Genomic DNA, 20957 nt, shown 5'->3' on the forward strand with positions numbered 1-20957 from the left:
AGGGAGAAGAAATGGGTGGGAAATGTCAGAAAGGGAGACAGAACATGAAGACTCCTAACTCTGGGAAACGAACTAGGGATGGTGGAAGGGGAGGAGGGCGGGGGGTGAGAGTGAATAGGTGACGAGCACTGAGGGGGGCACTTGACGGGATGAGCACTGGGTGTTATTCTGTATGTTGGCAAATTGAACACCAATAAAAAATATATTATTAAAAAAAAAAAGAAAAAGGGGAACCCTTCTGCACTGTTGGTGGGAATGCAGGCTGGTGCAGCCACTGTGGTAAACAGTGTGGAGGTTACTCAAAACACTAAAGATAGAACTACCCTAAAATCCAGCAATTGCACTACTAGGTATTTACCCAAGGAACACAACAATACTAATTTGAAGGCATACATGCACCCTGATGTTTACAGCAGCATTATCTACAATAGCCAGATTATGGAATCAGCCCAAATGTCCATCAGCTGATGAATGGATGAAGAAGATGTGGGGTGTGTGTGTATATATAGAGAATGGAATATTACTAACCACAAAAAAGAAAGAATTCTTATCATTTGCAATGACATGGATGGAGGGTAGAGAGTGTTATGCAAAGTGAAATAAGTCCAAGAATGACAAATACCATGGATTTCATTTATATGTGGAATTTAAGATACAAAACAACCAAAGGAGGGGGAAAAGAGCAAATAGTAAACCAAGAAACAGACTCTTAACTATAGAGAACAAACTGATGGTTACTAAAGGGTCGTGGGTGGGGGGATGGGTGAAATAGGTGATGGGGTTTAAGGACGGCACTTGTGGTGATGAGCACTTCCATGTGTTGTATGGAAGTGTCGAATTACTATATTGTACACTTGAAACTAGTATTACACTGTATGTTAACTAATTGGAATTTAAAAACTTTAAAAAATCACAATGACCTACAACTCCGTACCTGTTAGCATGGCTAAAATTAAAAAGACAAAAGACTGACAGTATTAAGTGTTGGAGAGGATATGGAAGTATTGGAACTCATACACTGCTAATAAGAATGTAAAATGATACACTTTGGGGAAAGGTTTGATAGTTTCTTAAAAAGTTAAACATCTGCCTGCCATATGATACAACCATTCTATTCCTAGGTACTTAACCAAGAGAAATGAAATGTATGTCCCTACAAAGATTATGTACTTGAATGTTCATAATATTTTATATGTAATAACCTAAAACTGGAAACAATCCAAATGTCCAGCAACAGGTGAATAAGCAAATGGTAGATTTCTATACATTAGAATAAATAAAGCAGTAAAAATAAACTATTGTTATTTACAATGTCATGAATGAACCTCAAAATGTGAAATCTCAAGGTAAATGAAAGAAGCTGAGCAAAAAAGACTCATGCTCTATGATTTGGTTATGTAAAATTCTTGAAAATGGAAGCTAATCTATACAAGAAGTATGTATATCTACACATTATCAGTGGTTGCCTGTCAGGTGATGGGCAGTATAAAGAGATTCCTAAGGGACACAGGAAACTTTTGAGAGTGATGGGTAATGTCCATGATCTTGATTGTGGTGATGGTTTCATGGGAGTAAACCTATGTCAAGCCTTACCACATTTTGTTTTTTTTGTTTTTTTTTTTAGATTTTATTTATTTATTCATGAGAATACATGGAGAGGAGAGAGAGGCAGAGACACAGGCAGAGGGAGGAGCAGGCTCCATACAGGGAGCCTGACATGGGACTCAATCCAGGGTCTCTGGGATCACACCCCGGGCTGCAGGCGGTGCTAAACCACTGAGCCACTGGGGCTGCCCCTTACCACATTTTAAACATGTACATTATTGTGTTCTGCATTAAACCTTAATAAATCTGTTTTTAAAAGCACCTCCAAACATGAGGTGTATGTTTTTATAGAGACTTCTTCAAGGCTCAGTATTCATTATGATAATTTCATTTACTTTCAATTCAGTGAATTATTTCATGTTATCTTTTTTTTTTTAGTCCTTTTCTGCTTCATGTAATTTCTTCTGTAGAAATTAGATATAAAAGATACAGGTGTTGAAAATTAGTTTACCTAATTATAAAGTGATAGGAACAAAATGATACTAAGTCTTAAATTCAGAGGTGAGCGCCTTGTCAGAATGAAAGTATACAGCTTTTAGTAGAGCCAGTATAAAGAGTTTGCGATATTTAAACTTTTGCTGAGAAAATTGCATGTGTTACCTTGAGTACATTTATGCTAACTTATATGTATACTTAAGATAATAGTTTTGATATTAATTAGACTAAACTTGTATATTTTGGCAATTATGTCTAATAAAAGGAAATAAGAAAAGCAGGAAAAGAATCAAAAGGAGAAGAAAGGTGATGGGAAGAGAAAAGTAACCTATATGTGATAGGGATTCTAAGAGTGTCACTAGTTATTATTATGCCGTGTCTATTGTGGTTATATTCAACTATCTACGAGAAAGTTTTATTCTTTAGTGTTTGTGACTTTTCCTGAATTACCCATCAAGCCAAATATAAAAGCACACAGATTGATCTAAAATGATCAAATATAAAGGGAGTCAGTTTCTAACATTAGTAGATAGCTTACAAAAGCAGCTTAAGAAGCTTTCCGAAAATAAGCTTACTAAATTCTTCAATTTGAAGTAGTTTTTGTTGTTGTTGTTCTTTAAGAAACAAAACAAACAAGCCTAGGGAAAAAAAGGGAGAGGTAAACCAAGAAGAGATTCTTAACTACAGAGAGCAAACTGATGGTCACCAGGGGGGCTGTTTGTGGGGGGGATGGGTGATATAGGTGATGAGGATTAAGGAGGGCACTTGAGATGAGCACAGAGTATGGTATGAAAGTGTTGAATCACCTGAAACTGATTATACACCTGAAACTGATACTACAATTTATGTAACTAATGAGAATTTAAGTAAAAACTTAAGCATTTTCTCAGTGTTTTTAAGTAATATATTGAGCAATTAGGTTTTGTTTTGTTTTGTTTTGAGCCATTAGTTTTTAATCCTTTATGTAGAAGCTTTAGAAGGTGATAGCTATGAATAATGATTGCTCTACAAGGAAAGGTAATAGCAACTTTTTTAAAAAAGATTTTACCCAGGGGCAGCCTGGGTGGCTCAGTGGTTTAGCACTGCCTTCAGCCCAGGGCCTGATCCTGGAGACTCGGGATCAAATCCCATGTCAGGCTCCTTGCATGAAGCCTGCTTCTCCCTCTGCCTGTGTCTCTGTCTCTCGTGAATAAGTAAATAAAATCTTTTTTTTTTTTAAAGATTTTACCCATTTATTTGAGTGTGCAAGCACAAGCAGGGGAAGGGGCAGAGGGAGAGAGAATTTCAAGCAGACTCCAGGGTGAGTGTGGAGTGATGTGTGATTCCCTTACCCAGAGATCATGACCTGAGGCAAAATCAAGAGTCAGATGCTTAAGGGACTGAGCCACTGAGGTGCCCAGTAATAGCAGAACTATTAAAGAAAAGGCCAGGCACAGATGATATTTTGTGTGTGTTATATACTTTCTTTTTGCACTGATTACTCTTTTGGTATTTGATGTGTTGATAATAGATGAAGGGCTGGAAGGTTTCAGTTATCAGAAGGTAAATAATTTGAGGACAATTGTTACAGATGATACACAATTAAAATCTTTTTCAAAAAGAAATGAATAGCTTAATGGATATGTTTGAAATTGTGAATTATTTTTCTAGAAATTGCACTATAAAATGGACGTTGGTTTGAATGTCATCAGAACTTCCTCTTATTTTTAGAAAAATAACCACAGCTGATGAAAATGAAAAGAACCTCCTTAGTTGTTGCAAAAATCAGTGTCCTAAAGAGGTAAGCTTTAATAGAATCTTTTAACTTGTATTTCTTGGGCATTGTTCCTCTTGGATTTTCTCTTTTCTTGTTGGTCATCTTATTTCAGGTCTTTTCTGAGCCTGCTAGAAATGTGGGTCCAGAAAGGAAAATGTGATTGATGTCTGTAAAAATGTAATACATACTAACTGTGGATGCACATCACTCTTTCTGAAATTTTGGGGTATTAGAACTAGGAATAATCCTTTGAAGATTTTTTAAAAGCAATTTAAAGATAGCTTATATACTTTATATGATAAAGTATTGACCTAATGTTTACTCCCCTCCCAACCCCTTCAAATGTAAATAGATGGAGAACTGTGAGTGTGGATCATAGGCAGTTAAACAGTAGATCCATAGTAGGTTATTTAAAAAGCAGATGGTTGTGTGTGTGTGTGTGTATGTGTCTGAACTTTAAAGTTCATTATTATCTTGAATTGATTAATATAAAGCACTTATATAGGCAGTTTTATTTTTAAAGATTCTGATGCTTGTATATGCATTGTATTCATACTGAAAGTATGAAAACAGTGCAGGAAAAATTGCTCATAGTATAAAGGTAAAAACCAGTGATTTATCTTGATAATTTGAGAAACCAAAGTGGTCCCTCTGTAGTTGGTCAGTTTAAAAGTCAGAGTGTTCCCTCTTTTGTTGTTGGAGGTAGTGAGTTATTTGATTTGGTTGGACATTTATAAAGGAATTCTTTTGACTTACAGTTGTACTAATAGTACACTTTTATTCTAATTCTTTGTCTTTATGCACTTATCTGTTTTCTTATCCTCTTTAGAGTCAGGAGAGATGACAATGCCTTAAATAGAGTAGTCATTCTCTTTGATTAAAAACAGAAATTAATGCATGATATGCCTTTTTGCTAACAATATTTCCTTTTAACTAAAACTTTGGATGCCTTTTTGGATTCCTGTTTAAGAACTTTTGGAAATTGAACTTGGGTATATTAAAAGTTAAGTAAGATTATAAGAAGGGAGACCATTTCCAGCAATAAATGATTGTTTTAATAACCCTGTCTTTGTTATGTAAGTGAAACTAAGGGTATTAGGATATTTCAAATTTAATTTTCGGATTTCTTCAAATCCTGACTTTTTCCTTGTTAAAATAAATTTTCTTCTGTCCAGATTCAGATTCCAGGTAATAAGTGGTTGAGAATGCTTTATTTTTAATCTGATCCATTAACTTGATATGAGATTGTGGTTAGAAATAACAAAAGTAAAATTAGGGATTGCTAATTTGTAGTTTAGCATTTCCTTGGTGGCTGTGATTGAGTTGTGATAATGGTACAACATTTGGTGGGACTAGATGAGCAATCACTGTTTATTTAAAAATTTGTTTTCCATGCTCGTGATTTTTGGATTCTAGGCCATTCTCGAGCCCCTAATATTGCTAGAATCTCCTTGGGCTCTCTTGAAAAATATAGCCCTAGTTGGCGAATGATCCAAGTAGCTGTTATAGTTTGAAACAGTCTAAGAGTGGACAGGTGAGTATCCATGTGTCTCATAGAACTTATTCTGGTTTATGGCCTCCGGACATTGGCTACAACAGTACTTCTCAATCAGTTCAAGGGCTTCTTAAAACAGATTAACAGGCTCTGCCCCAGAGTTTCTGACTTTGAGGGCCTGAAGTAGGGGCTTAAGAATGCACATTTCTTTTTTTTTTCTTTTTTTAAGGATTTATTTATGCATGAGAGACATGGGGAGAGAGAGAGAGAGAGAGAGAGAGAGAGAGAGAGAGAGAGAGAGGCAGAGACACAGGCAGAGGGAGAAGCAGGCTCCATGCAGGGAGCCCAATATGGGACCGGATCCTGGGTCTCCAGGATCCCACCCCAGGCTGAAGGCGGTGCTAAACCGCTGAGCCACCGGGGCTGCCCAAGAATGCACGTTTCTAATAAGCTTATATATAACAGTGATATTGTTGGTCCTGCATCACAGTTTGATACTAAGCCGTAGAATCAAGTCATACTTAGGATCAACCAAGAACTCTGTTACTTTGAATCTGCAGTAGATATCTTATACTTGGAATTAAAGTATGGGATTATGATAAATTCTGATGTACTGACAAATTCTTGTTTACTTTCTCCTCCCGTTCCCTATACTATAGATTTCTTGGGGATAGGGACTATGTCATATTTGTCCCTGTATCCAGTTCTTTGTTCCCTGTTTTGTACACATTAGGCAGTTGGTAAATGTTTATTGAATGTGAATGAAACTGAACTGTGGGAATGGTATTGGCATCCTCCTAGCTCCACTGCTTCTCTGAGCTACTCCACTCTATATCTTCTGAGTGGTTTGAATTTAACTAAAAGAAAATATAAAGATACCATGAAGAACTGCGCCCCACATATACAATTCTACTTTTAAAAATTATTTCTGAATTTGGTTTTATCATCACTGTGAAGTTTTTCTACTTTTTACTTGAGCAAATTATTTAATGTCTCTTAACTCAAATTGTTTGTATATAAAATGGGGGCAATAATGCCACTTGCTTCTGAGTGTTGAGTATTAATGAGTTAACAGTATATGGTAAGTGCCATATATGTGCTAGCTATGGTGATGATGATATGGGTATTTATCCATAAAACAGTATTGTTTTGCAAGCTTTCTTTGATTATTTTTAAAGAGCTTTTTAAATTGTTGGTATTAAAATGGAACATCTAGACTAGACTGTATTGGTTATTGGTAAGGTATTTGAAATGACATATGCGAGTGTTAGAAAGATATTAAGGGCTGAGTAGAGTAGAAGAAAACCATCCCACATTGAGTGGAAAGAGTGGGACATCTCGTCTTTAAATTAATATCAAGGTTGGATATTTTAGAAAAACCTCTATTTTTTGGTGTGACGTCTGTAATGAAGATACAATCATAGTATGTAATGCTTTTTTTTTATAAAGATTTTATTTATTCACGAGAGACACAGAGAGAGAGAGGCAGAGACACAGGCAGAGGGAGAAGCAGGCTCCATGCAGGGAGCCTGACATGCAACTCAATCCTGGGTCTCCAGGATCAGGCCCCGGGCCAAAAGCGGCACTAAACCACTGAGCCACCCAGGCTGCCCTATAATGCTTTTTTTTTTTTTAAATAATTTTTATTGGTGTTCAATTTACCAACATACAGAATAACACCCAGTGCTCATCCCGTCAAGTGTCCCCTCAGTGCCCATCACCCATTCACCCCCACCCCCCGCCCTCCTCCCCTTCCACCACCCCTAGTTCGTTTCCCAGAGTTAGGAGTCTTTATGTTCTGTCTCCCTTTCTGATATTTCCCACACATTTCTTCTCCCTTCCCTTATATTCCCTTTCACTATTCTTCATATTCCCCAAATGAATGAGAACATACACTGTTTGTCCTTCTCCGATTGACTTACTTCACTCAGCATAATACCCTCCAGTAATCAGCTTCCTTTGGAGCTGCTTTTCAGCTCTTTCAGAATATAAGCTGGCTTTTGAGATCACAGATACTCGCACATCTTGTTTTTTAAACATTGATATTACTACCTACTCAAAAGTACATAACATATATGGACAGTTTTAACAAATAGTTAAAAAGCCAACACCATATAACTCCATCCAGGTCAAAAAATAGAGTATTGCTGCATCTCAGAAGTCTGCAAAGTCCCTGTCTGGTTATGGATTCTCCCTTCTATCCTGTATGTTACTTCCATCTGCCTTTTATAGTAATCCTTTCATTTCTTTTATTTATAGTTTTACTACCTATATGTATATCTGGAAACAATATTGTTTGCTTAATTTTATATTAGAAGTTCAAAACTATGAACTCTATTGCTCTGTGTTATGTTTGTCATGTTTATTGCACGTGGCTGTAGTCTTTTTCCCATTGTATGAGTATACTATGGCTCATTGTGTTTGCTTTACTGTGGGTAGATATTTGAGTTTCCAATTTGTGTTTGTTTCCAATTCCAAAATACTGCTATGAATATTCTTTTTTTTTTTTTAAGATTTTATTTATTCATGAGAGACAGACAGAGAGAGAGAGAGAGAAGTGGGCGTCAGAGACACACAGGCAGAGGGAGAAGCAGGCTCCATGCAGGAGCCCGACGTGGGACTCGATCCCGGTTCTCCAGGATCACGCCCTGGGCTGAAGGCAGCGCTAAACCACTGAGCCACCCGGGCTGCCCTTGCTATGAACATTCTTGTTTGTGCCTTTTAATATATGTGTGTACAGATCTATCTAGGCATATTGTAGTGCTAAGGGAGTGCCAATTATACACTCCAGTTGGTCATAGGGAGTGTATAATTTCAACTTGATGTCATATTGGTTTCCAAAATAGTTGCATTATTTATTACCAGTAAATTTTCTAATTTACCACCAGTATTTTATTTTTTTTTTAATTTATTTTTTTTTTTTATGATAGTCACAGAGAGAGAGAGAGAGAGAGAGGCAGAGACATAGGCAGAGGGAGAAGCAGGCTCCATGCACCGGGAGCCCGACGTGGGATTCGATCCCGGGTCTCCAGGATCACGCCCTGGGCCAAAGGCAGGCGCTAAACCGCTGCGCCACCCAGGGATCCCAACCACCAGTATTTTAAAGTTTCTGTTGTGACATATCCTTGTCAGCACTTGGTATTGTCAGAGTTTTAAATTTTTGCCAGTCTTGTGGCATCTTGTGATTTTAATTGAAATTTTCCTGATTATTAGTGATTTTAAATACTTTTTCAGGGTTAACGGCATTACTTTTGTCTGTGGGACATATATTGGATACCAGCACAGTGGACTTCTGGATGAGCTTCATTTTTTCTTGCAAGCTATAGTTATCAGTTTGGTTAACTTACCACAACCAAAGGTATATTTGGAGGCTATTGGGGACCAGTTTATAGATCCTGAAGGAAATGCTGTATAGCAAACTTCGGGAAGGGCAGGATCTGGGCAGCCCGCGGGGGTTTCCCAGCAGGAGCTTGGGGGCTCTGTAGTGAGATGACTGTTGAAAATACCACCTTTTCGTTTTTTAGTTTTCAGATTACCAGGAGAGAAAATCCGATTGGCCCCCCCTACATCAAGGGGCTCCCTTAGCATAGGCAGCAACAGACAGGAAACTGGAATGGATAGCATAGTCATGGCCATGGGAGAATTGTGATGAGCCAGGTAGCCATCCCAAGTTATGACTTTTGGGAACAGGATCAAATACAGTATTTAGAGAAAAGAGATTCATTTTGAAGGCAGAAGACTTAAAGGAGATGAGAGACTTTCAAGATGGTAGTGAAATTGTGAAGTGACCATGTGGTCTTTGAGGAGACAGAAAGATTTAACATCCAGACCGGTGGTTTTTAGCTTTTCATCAACCCCCAACATATTGAAAAAACACAATAGCATGATTCTGTGTAATTTCAGAGAGATCTTTACTGATTCTGACAGGCTTCCCTATTCACTTTCCCCTTTAGAATTATTGATTGAAAGTTAGAGTGCTTAGATTCTTGTAGAGAAAGATGACCGATGTAATTACCTCATAGACTGAAGCACGAACAAGAGGCTACAGAGATATGTTTTGAGAAGAAGAGAGGCTAGGTGGTCCGCTGATGCCAAACGTTTGTCTTCTTTGTGAAGTTAGACTAGAGGCACTGGCAGGAATGAAGGTGGGAATGAAGTTGAGGAGACAAAGACTTTACCCCTGTGAGGAGGTACTTGACAGTGAATAAATATTGATCTCATCGAGCAATGTTCAGTGCCTACAGTTAGGTGTAGAGAGAGACAAAACTGAAATGGTCCAGGGATGCTCGTGTGGAGCTCATTTGAGGAACACAGCCCTGTGATGGGATGGATGAAGATGTAGTGTGACTGAGCCAAATTCAGTTTTGTATGGATGTCTCAGCTAGAAAATGAAAGAACAAGCAAGCTTGTTGTTCATTAGAGTGACACTAAAGGCAATGGAAAAAAAAACTGGTGAATTTTTAAAAGTGAGTAAATAGCATGGAGGGATTAGTCTGGTGAATCATAAAGATCAGAAGTTGGAGAAACTCAGATGTGTATTAAGGTGTCCACTATTTGTAAAATGTCTTTGTTAATGAGTATAAGAGGCACAAAGACCACAGAAGACCATTGCCCTCAACTAACAACAACAATAATAATAATACTTTTTATTTTAATAGCTAACTTGAGCACAATTAATCCTCATGACAGCTTTACAAAATCCTGTCATTCTTCCCAGTTTTAAATGTGAGGCACAGAAAAATTAGGGGGCTTGCCCATGGTTTCACAGTTGGTAAACAGGGAAGCTGGGCTTCAGTTCCAGGCAGCCTGACTTTGGAATTTAACCACTAAACAGCAGTGTCTTTTATGCACAGTCTGCTCGGAGAGACAGACATTTGTGAAGTGTCTAAATATTTTTTTTAAGTTTAAGACAACACAAACAATGTCACAATAGTTTAGAAATAGATTTCTTATATAATTACTATTATTTGTTCAAGTATAGGCAAACTCCTATCATGCTTCTGTGGTGATTTAAGCCGTTTCTTGAAGTTTGGATAAGATTTGAATACAAAGGAGGTTAGAATGTTTCATCTGAAAGCTTGACTGGGATAAGAAGATAGTAAATAAAGAGAAGGAGCACATAGACATCATGGCAATTCCTGAGTTGGTTGGGTGCCTATGTGTTTTGATATATAGTGGCAAAGAGAAGTGATTTAGAGTAAAAGGCTAAGCAGTTGTATTACAGTACAGTGCCTTGGGGACAAGGAAGGTTTCTTTCTTTCTCATATAACCCTACAGGGACGGTAGAGGCATTGGCACTGGGCTCCATGTATTCATCCAGGAACCCAAGTATGCTAGGCAGCTCCGCTTCTCTTTGATATGTGGTTTCCATTATTGCTCTAAATGTCATCGTGTAAAGCACATTGGGAAGGGAAGAACATGGATGTGTGCTCTTGAAATGCATCAAGGCACCAAAATACGTATGCTTACATTCCGTTAGCCAGAATGTAGTCACGTGGCTGTAACTAGCCATAATAACGATCGATGTAAGATACATTCTTGGAGTGGAACTGGGGAGAGTATTGAACACTTCTGCGTAATTAAAATAATTTATATCTAAAGGAACGAAGTTGAAAAATTAGATGAGTATCCAGGGTTGATTAACCCCGTCGTAATAGACTCTCTCTTAAAATGGTTGTTGGAGGAAGGGGAGTTTGCAGAGTCTGACTAGAATGTAAATATGTAATTGCCTTATTTTGGTTTTATTTTAGCTTCCTTGTGGTCACAGATGCAAAGAAATGTGTCATCCTGGTGAATGTCCCTTTAATTGCAACCAGAAGGTAAAACTTAGATGTCCTTGTAAAAGAATTAAAAAGGTAAATATTTTAAGTTATTGAAAATACTGTTTTATGTAAAAAAATTTTTTTCTGCTCTGTGTTTTGGTAGCTCTTTGGCTTTTTGCCTTTTGATTTTAAGGTCTTATTTTTTAGAATCATTTTGTTAGCCCATCTATCTGTAAATACTTATTTTAAAAATCAGTTTTGTTTGACAATTTAGTTTTCTGTAATTTATTCATAAAAGAACTTTAAGTTCAATGCCCTTTTTTTGGATAGAATCAATATGCTCTAGATTTGAGGTCTTTGTACAAGGAACACAATGTGAGTAATAAAGTGAGTTTCGTAGTTTTAAGAAATGGTCTGGAATTAACCTTTGTTGCTCATGTTTATGCAACACTTTTTGCCATCAGGATCCAGTTGTGAAAACATAGTCTTAGATTTCACATGCATAGCCTTATAAAATAACCAATTTGGAGAAAATTCATTTTAAGATAAAATTGTGGTAACAGAAGTTTATTAAAGGGAAAACTAACGATTTAGAAAGCTCGATGGACACAAAGTGGACACTGTTGAGCTAAGCTAAGCTTACGAGGGAAGAGTCTCACTGATCTCCAGTGTCGGTAGCTGCGTGGTCTTGTTTTCAGTCCTTTCCCTTGGCTTCCCTGTTCACACTGTTGACCTCTGGTTTTTGCTATCTTTGTTAAATTGTAACTCCCTTTTTTCTTCATGTTCTTAACAGTCATCCCCTAAAGCTCATCTTTTCTTTTCTTTGAATTCATTCTTGTATTCATCCATCCAACAAGTATTTATTGAGAGGCTTTTGCTTTTCTTGAGGATCTTTGCTTTTCATTCATTTTCACAGCTCCTATTATTACTTCCTGGGGTATGTAACTTCTGAATTTAAATGTATAGGCCTTACCTCCTCTGGAGTTGAATCCCTAGGTTTTAGATATTTAAGTTGGACCATCAGTATATGAAAATCAATGTTTAGTCAATGCTTATCAATGCTTGTGATCCGGCTGTCTTTCAGGTTTTCTCTCATTTCATGTTACTGTCCAAGCACAGTTCTCCACCTGCTAGAGAACTTTGGCCACAGCTCATTCTTGGACTCCGATAACAGCTTCAGAACAGATTTCCTTGCCTCCGAGCATAATACTTCCCAATCTAAGTCCTTCAATGGTTCTTCCTCACTTATGGGAAAAAATATGCATTTAAAAGAAATGTGTATGCATATATAGAGTTGACATTCCAGGGAATCTGCGGTGGTACCTTTCTTTGCCTGCTTGTCTCCACTCCCATCCTCTAGTGGTTTTCTCCGGGAATCTGTTACTTACATGCCCTAATGTATATGTTATACTTCGTTTAATCCGTGGTGATAGAGACATTCTTTCTTTTCTGTAAAATGCAAAGTTTTTTTCCCTGCTCTGTTTACTACAATCCTGCTAGTATTCAGTGCAAGTATTTCCTTGTTTGGAACCTCTTCCTTCCCCTGACTCCCTTGGGAAGACTTGGATGCTGTTTCTCCTTGGTTTTCTTTATTCTAGGCTCATGACTAAAAGCTTTGTGATTCTAGGGATGTCTGTAACCTTGTTTTCTCATCAGGAAAATAGAGTTTATACATAGATTTATTGAAAGGAATGAAAGAGGTAATGCTTATATAGCATTTAGCACAGTGATTATTATGTTTAATAAATAACAGCTGCTATTAATATTAGTTCGCTACTTACCATATTTTTACATTATTTTTCTTATTGTGTCCCCTGTCTCTAACACAGCGCTTGGCATGTAATAGGTGCTCTGTAAGTACCCTTTGAATGAGGAAAGGTAGGGTAGGATCCCTCTCCAGGCTTGACAGACTTAACATCTGCAAATGCAATATTTATTTTTGTCTTTCAAGTTTGTATTTGTTATTTTTCCTTTGGACTATCCTTAGAAGACTGTTTATCACAACCTCAACCCAAAATGAAGAACTTAAGGGGGGAAAAAACTAAGTAATAAAATTCCATGCTATAAAGTGTTTTCACTAAATTATATGTATTTTGTTCGTAGGATTTGATGATCTCATATCTTAACTTTGGTAAATTTGAACTAAAAAAATTAGTATCTGAGAGTATAGTAAGAAAGGAGAAATTGATACAAATAAAGCAAAAGTAGTATCTGGCAGCAAGAAAAGGTAGATAAAACATCTACAAAAGCAAATTCTAGGACTTTAATATAAGGCTCACTTATTTTATGAGTAGTTCACAAATTGATTATAGGATTGATGTCACATAATCAAGAAAAGAGTAGGTTAGTTTTTTATTGTTTCAATAAATGCCTCCTTAGGCATTGAAGTGCAAACATAAGCTTTAGACCAATTTTCAAAATTTTAAAACTTAAAAAAAAAAGATTAAATGGTTGAGAGGAAAATTTGTAGCTCTCCAGAAAATTCTGCGAACTGCATGAGTTTGTAGCCATTAACCACATATGGCTGTTTATTTATTTGAATAGTTTTTAGCTTTACTGATGCACAATTGACAAAAATTGTATATATTTAAGATGCGCACATGGTGATTGTCTATACATACACACTGTGAAATGATTACAGTAATCAAGGTAACATTTACCTAATGGTTACCACTTCTTTGTGGTGAGAGCACATTCTACTCTCAGCAAATTTAAAGTATGTAATACAGTATTATTAACTATGTCATGCATGCTATATATTATTAGATTCCACAAAACATACTTACCTTATCAATGAAAATTGTACCTAGTGACCAACTTCTCCACATTTCATGTAGCTCTAGCCCCTGGCAATCTCCAATCCCTTCTCAGCTTTTCTAAGTTCTAATTTTTTAGATTCCACACATTAGTATGATCATACAATATTTGTCTGTATCTGATTTATTTTACTTAGCCTGATTGTCTCCATATTCATCCATGTTCTCTAAATGACAGGACTTCTTTTTTATGGCCGAATAATATTCCATTATAGGTAGATAGGTGGGCAGATCGCATTTTCTTCATCTCTTTATCCATTGATGGATACATACTTGTTTCCATATCTTGGCTATTGTGAATGATGATGCAATGAACAATGGAGCACATGTATCTTTTAGTTACTCTCTTCATTTCCTGGATATATATCTGGAAGTAAGACTGCTAGAATCTATACTAGATCTATTTGAAGTTTTTTTTTAAAGACGACTCTGTACTGTTTGTCTTACTGGCAATACCAATTTACATTTCCACCAACACTGTACAAGGTTTCTTTCTTTTTTTTTTTTTCATGTAGTCTTATCAACACTTGTTATCTGTTGGCTTTTCAATTGTAGTTATTCTAACAGTTGTGGGTTGATTATGTCATTGTGGTTTAGATTTGCATTTTTCTGGTGAGTAATGATGAACACATTTGCATGTACCTGTTGGCACCCTTATGGCTATTTAAATTTGAATTTTAATGAATCAACATCAAATAGTAGTAACCATCAGTTCCTTGATTTTGCTGGCCACATTTTGAGTTTTCAGTAGCCATATGTATTTAGTGTTACTTCATTGGATAGCACAGATGTAGAACATTTTTATTGTCTCAGAAAGCTGCATTGGTTGGCACTACCCTGGAGCATTTTTTCATAGCACAAAAATAATGAAAAGGAAATTGAAGCTAAGTTGATAGTGGCTCTCAGTAAATAATTACTAAATAGATGCTTTGAATTTTATGGTATTCACTTTTTTCTAGTTAGGAGGAAATAAAGGAATGATCACTTAGAATCAAGATATTTAATGCTTGTAACCGTATCATCATTAAATATTCATGAACATGGCTTTTAAATAATATGTATAACCTTAAGCTATCAGAGATACTTTGCTTTCTTCATAGCATAGAGTTAGGACTTTGAGGGAGAAATCTTTTAAAATCAAAATTTAAAAAAAAATGTTATTTGTAGGAATTGCAATGCAACAAAGTACGTGAAAATCAGATTTCAATAGAATGTGACACAACATGCAAGGAAATGAAGCGGAAAGCATCTGAGGTAATATCATGTTAAATGTAATTTTTTAAAAAAAGATTTATTTATTTTAGAGAGAGTGCAAATGAGCCACACAGGGTTGGCAGGGGGAGGGGCAGATGGAGAGAGAGAGAATCGCAAGCAGACTTCCCACTGAGCACAGAGCCTGACCCAGGGCTCCATCCCATGACCTTGAGAACATGATTTGAGCCAAAATCAAGAGTCAGATGCTTAACCTACTGAGCCACCCAGGTGCCCCAAACATCATTTTTAACGTGCTAATTAATGACCTTTTCCTGTTTATTTTGTACATTACTTTATGTGCTTATTACAAACAATTCAAAAGCTTACCTTTTTTGCTTTTGTAATAAAGCCTAGTTTTATAGGCCTATTTAAGATTCCCAGGTGTACTCTTTAGTATGTACTAGATTTTTTTTCTCTCCTCAGTAGCAGTAGCATGTGTGTTCCAGAACATAGTTTTCACCTTTATGTTACTATAAGCCTCCTGAAAGTTAGGTTAAAATAATACAAAATAAGGTTTTGGAATTCTTTGTTGTTTGCGTTACCTCTAGTGTCACTATTTCCCGCCATCAGTCCAGTGAATAAACTCTTGATGTTGCTTGACACACAGGATTCCCTTCCCAAGAGGGCATTTATGGAAAATGGTCCATTTCAACTCTAGAACAAGAGTAGTTTATTTAATAATTCATTAGAGACTTAGTATGGTATCTCAAGAGAAAAAATACAGTTTTAACAATATTTCATTTTACAGTTTTGTAACTCCTCGAATTGTGATCTAATATCTATTAGAGTTGTTAAGCTGTATGTATGTTTATATACAGTATAATACTGACCCTCCCCTCACCGCACAATCTATTAGAACCTTGGTAACGCTTCTCAATATAACATTTACATGTCTCTAATTTCCAATATAAAGTTACCGAAAGTTGTTACGGGTTAGTGGATCCTGAGTGGAAGATGTTAAAATTCTACATAAAATTTGATGATTACAATGTTAATTTATTTTTAAATGTCTATAAACAGATAAAAGAAGCAGAAGCCAAAGCTGCTCTTGAAGAGGAAAAACGAAGACAACAGGTAACTAAAAAAATACCTAGATTTATGTCTCTTTGTATTTTTTTAAAATTTTATTTATTCATGAGAGAGAGAGAGAGAGGCAGAGACACAGGCAGAGGGAGAAGCAGGCTGCCTGCGGGGAGCCCAACATGGGACTCGATTCTGGGACTCCAGGATCATGACCCGAGGTGCTAAACTGCTGAGCCACCCAAGCTGCCCTCATTGTTAGTTTTTATGCAAACACATGGTGTATTCCCACATACAAACCAGGAGCTGGTCAACTGTTCTCTAGACTGAAAATAATATGGTCCTACAAAACAAAAATTCTACTCATTCACTTCAGGGCAAGTATACTGAACCTCTGAAGAGGCACAAATCTTGTATATTCTCAGATATTTTGTATATTCCCAAATTTACTTCCTTGCCAGGAGCTTATGTCATCACTCACCTCAAAGTATTCTGAGTTCTGTTTTGCTGAGTTGTAGATGACAGAGTTAAGTATAAAAATGAGTGTTGTTTACTGACCAGTCACTTGCTTTCACAATTCATTGCCTTATTTCCCCTCTAAATTCCTAAATGCAGGGTTATTATCTGTACTTTGCTGTATAGCAGATAACAGCTACATTCCTGGTATCTTGTTTGCTTAAAATACCATATTGATTATATACTCCAAAGAGTGGTTTGACTTTCTAATAGTGACATATAATTATTTGTCATGTTGCATTTTGAGATGCTTATGCTTAACAGAAAGGGTATAAGGGTATATTATGTGCAAACTGCCACCTTTTGAATGAGGAAATTAAAATTTGACTACAGTGGAAGACTTTAGAAATAATTTAGGTAGCAAAAAGGTGGGCAGAAATGACCTCTGATATTATATGGTTCTATAAAGTTGATTTGCCTAACATTTCAAAATGAGTTATCAGAGCTATTACACTAGAACATGAATTGACAGGAATCCTGGGGAGGTTAACTTACTAGGAATCGTTCAGGGTGAACCTATTTCCCCTTTCTATAAACCATTTAATTGGAAATCTTAAATATATTTCCTATTCACTGACCTTTTAAATAGTGTGTATAGAACATAATTTAAACTGTAAATGATGACTATGGGTCATTATTAAAGCATCAGTTATTTTACTGGGTCAGTTCTCAAGTTTGGCTGTTTGATGTATTTTGATCTTCTCCATTTCAACAACAACCTGAGAATATTCTGACATTTTGGTTCATTGACAAATGCTACTGTGTTAAGTGTAGGAGTAGGGCATCTTCAAATGTGTTTTATAGGCAAAGTAATAGATACGTTAACTGAAGTTTGTACAGTTGACTCTTGAACAACACAGGTTTAATCAGTTTAAACTGCAAGGATCCACTTAATATGTCACTTCTTTTCAGTACCTACAATACAGTCCTATAAGTGTATTTTCTCTTCCTTATGGTTTTCTTTTCTCTAGCTTACTTTATTGGAAGAATACAGTGTATGACAAATACAACATACAAAATATGTGTTAATCAACTGTTACTGGTAAACCTTCCAGTCAATAGTAGGCTATTGGTAGTTAACTTTTTGGGGAGTCAAAAGTTCTATGTGGATTTTTGTCTCTGTGTGGAGTCAGCATCCCTGGCCCTCTACATTGCTCAAGGGTTAATTTATATTTCCTTCTGTTAAATAAACAATTATAGAATCTTGCGTGGATATTAGATATATATTTTAGTTGATGACTATCCTGTTTTAGTTACGGTTCACCATAGTGTATCATGTTATATTATTGTTTATAAGATTAAGTTCTTAACAGTAGATTAAAAATCCACATTTTATAATGAGTATCATCCAGTTACCCTTTTTTAGAACCAGTTTTTATATAATTCTACTTTCTAAAATTGTCATTTTGATTTAAAACATGAAGCATTTTTCCCTTGAATTTCTACTCTATTCTTAAATATATGTGGTAATCTGGCAGTTTTTTTCCCCAATTCACTTAAATTTCTTTCATACAAGCTAGTAATGTTTATTATCAGCATTATAAAAAATTAGAATTTTAGGTATTTTTTACTCTCACTGGGCATCTCTTGGAACTTGCTAGAAGTTGTATATTATAGAAACCCAACAGATTAATGATGTTGAAGAATAAATATTTAGGGCACCTTGATTTAATCAGATGTTTCTGTATTTAAATAGTGCCAGGGGCACCTGGAAGGCTCAGTCAGTTGAGCGTCTACCTTCTGCTCAGGTCCTGATCTTAGGCTCCTGAGATCCAGTCCCTTAGTCTGTAGTTGTAGGGGCTCCCTGCTCAGTGGGAAGTCTCTTCTCCCTCCCCTCTGCTCCTTTATCCCCCACCCCCTCTCATCCACTCTCTCAAATAAATCTTTAAAAAAACTAAATAAAATAAATAAATAAATAGTGTCAAAGTCAACCTTACAGTCTGAAATGATCTTCGTTACTCCCTGTTTCCCTTTCTGCTTACCCAAACTCTGAATTTGGTGAATTCAGTCCATAAATGGAGAGAGTTTTTTTTTTAAAAGCAAATCAATATATTTATTATATATACCATTTCTATTAAAACATTTGGCAAACTGCTTTATATTCATCGAGGTGGAAAATGCCAAGTCAGCGTGTCAGTTCTCAAGTTTGACTGTTTTTAATGTATTTTGATCTTGTTCTCCATTTCAACAATGAATTTAATATAAATGACGCTGTTTTGATTGTTGATTTAGGCCGAACTGGAGGCTTTTGAAAATAGACTGAAAGGTCGTCGGAAGAAGAACAGGAAGAGAGACGAAGTGGCAATTGAGCTAACATTGTGGCAGAAATACAAATACTATCTCCTTCCAGCGGGTGCAGTTGTGGTTTTAGTGTTTGCATGGTACATAGCCCATGATGTGGCTTAAAAATTATTGATCTGTTAATATACCTCAGATTGCGTTTAGATAAGTTGTTCACTCTGGAATATTAGGAAGTATATTCTGTAGAACATACATATTCCCATTCATCTCTGTATTCTCTTCCAGCTGTTGTTAGAAGGACAGACTGTTAAGCTTTATCTTAGCACACTAGAAGTGGCAAAATACCATTGTTTAATAGTAAAAGCATGACTGAAATTGTAAATATCTCATAAGGGATAGCCAGTGGCAGGGTAACATGTTGTTCAATGTGCTTCGTTGTGTTAACATCTGTGTTAACATCGTTGTTTCATTTACTGTTTCAAACCAACTTTGTTTTGCAAAATTAAGATGAAACTGAGCCATATATGCAGTAAAAGAAATATGTCACAATGTTTTGGTTACTTATTACAAGGTACTTTTCTTGATCATGTTTCCTGATCATGTAACTTTGTACTTAAAAAAAAAAAAATCCTCTAAAAGACCTCTTAAATTGTAACGTGAAGCTATATAATTAGATTCCGGAAATTGGTTTATTAGTGAGAAGTTTTTATCAGTTACTAAAATAAATTTTTAGGTAGTGGGTCCTTAGAGGAAAATATATAATTGTTTTTTTTTTAAATGAGAGGTTAGATTCCCCACATATGGCTATTTCTTGTGTAAGAAGCATTTAACTGAAGTTTGGCATGTTTTGTAAAACGTGTGTCTTTTCCAAATAATAATACAAGAAAAACTGGTATTTATGAGCAATAGATGCTGGGCACAGGGCTTATGAGCTTTATATAGTTATTCTCATGTCTTCTTACCATGATCCTATAAGTAGATTTCAGCTGGAAATAATCAGTTCTTATGAAACAAGCTGATAGAGAAATATCAGTAAGCCAAATCTGTTTGAATTGCCATTTTAAATGGTTTTGCTATTTAATTTTTGTATGATTAATGTTTTCATTAAAATTTTTCATACCAAATTTGTAACCTAGAATATTTACTATTAAAAAAAGAATATTAATATTATCTAAAATATTCAGGAGCCTATAATTTTAGGCTAGGTATTAGTATCATTGTAAAAAATCTCTAGTACTTGATGTAAAACATAGTTATTGATACTAAAAAGCATAAGAGTATGTATTAAACCGAAGTACAAAGGAGGACTTTAAACTTTGCTGACTTTAATGCAAAATTTTTTTAATGTTCTGTTCATCTAGTGTTAGCTAGGTGTCCTAAACAAAAGGGCAGTCATGCCTTTCATAATAGTATTTGTGTTTTGACTTTAGGTTTTGTTTCTTTTTTACCTTTCTCAATGTTAGAATACCTGGGTTGATGTTTCGGAAGCTCTAAATTAGAGCTGCTACATGCAAGTCATTTCCTCAATCTCAAATGAATATTAAAGACTATGAACAACTAGGTGTCTACCTACCTAGGAGCTATTTTCATGTGTCTCAGAATCTCGGCCTAATAAACAAGCCTGAAGCCTGTTTCCTATCCGTTTGTTGGGCTTCTGTTCTGGCTGGTTTTCTTTCTAATTTGTGGGGAGGAATTTAGTAAGCAGAGGAAGGAGATTGATTGAACAAATAATAAATTAAGCTGTTTACCATTTTTTATTTACCTCATTAATTTTACCTAAAGTCACACACCTGTTTGTTTGTTTATTTATTTAATCAACAGATACATTTCCTGTGCGATAGGTGCTTTGTAGTTCCCTTGGGGAGCTGCTAAGGAGCGGAAGAGGGCAGACAGGAAATAGATACACAGTAAAACAGGCATTCTTTCACCTTTCACGTGTGTTAAAAAATGAAATGGCACAGGAGGTGATGAAAAAGGAGGTGAAAGGTCACTAGCTGCTTAAGATTGGGGGGCGTCCCCGCTGAGATGGGGACCTTGGAGCTGTGGCCGGGGACCTT

General features: G+C 36.0%; 1 protein-coding gene across 2 annotated transcripts in view; it reads left to right on the top strand.

The window, feature by feature from the left end:
• The window catches only part of NFXL1 (nuclear transcription factor, X-box binding like 1), a 72376-nt gene extending 51724 nt beyond the window's left edge, over window positions 1-20652 (top strand). For both annotated transcript variants that reach the window (XM_055340774.1, XM_055340764.1), the window contains exons 19-23: window positions 3751-3820; window positions 11042-11146; window positions 15037-15123; window positions 16144-16197; window positions 18892-20652. In XM_055340774.1, coding sequence (XP_055196749.1) covers window positions 3751-3820; window positions 11042-11146; window positions 15037-15123; window positions 16144-16197; window positions 18892-19065 — 490 coding nt within the window. In that variant the 3' untranslated portion in view covers window positions 19066-20652. The remainder of the gene's footprint in view (window positions 1-3750; window positions 3821-11041; window positions 11147-15036; window positions 15124-16143; window positions 16198-18891) is intronic.
• The last annotated feature ends 305 nt before the right edge of the window (window positions 20653-20957 follow it).

This window comes from Nyctereutes procyonoides, unplaced genomic scaffold, assembly GCF_905146905.1.
Source record: "Nyctereutes procyonoides isolate TBG_1078 unplaced genomic scaffold, NYPRO_anot_genome, whole genome shotgun sequence".
NCBI lineage: Eukaryota > Metazoa > Chordata > Mammalia > Carnivora > Canidae > Nyctereutes > Nyctereutes procyonoides.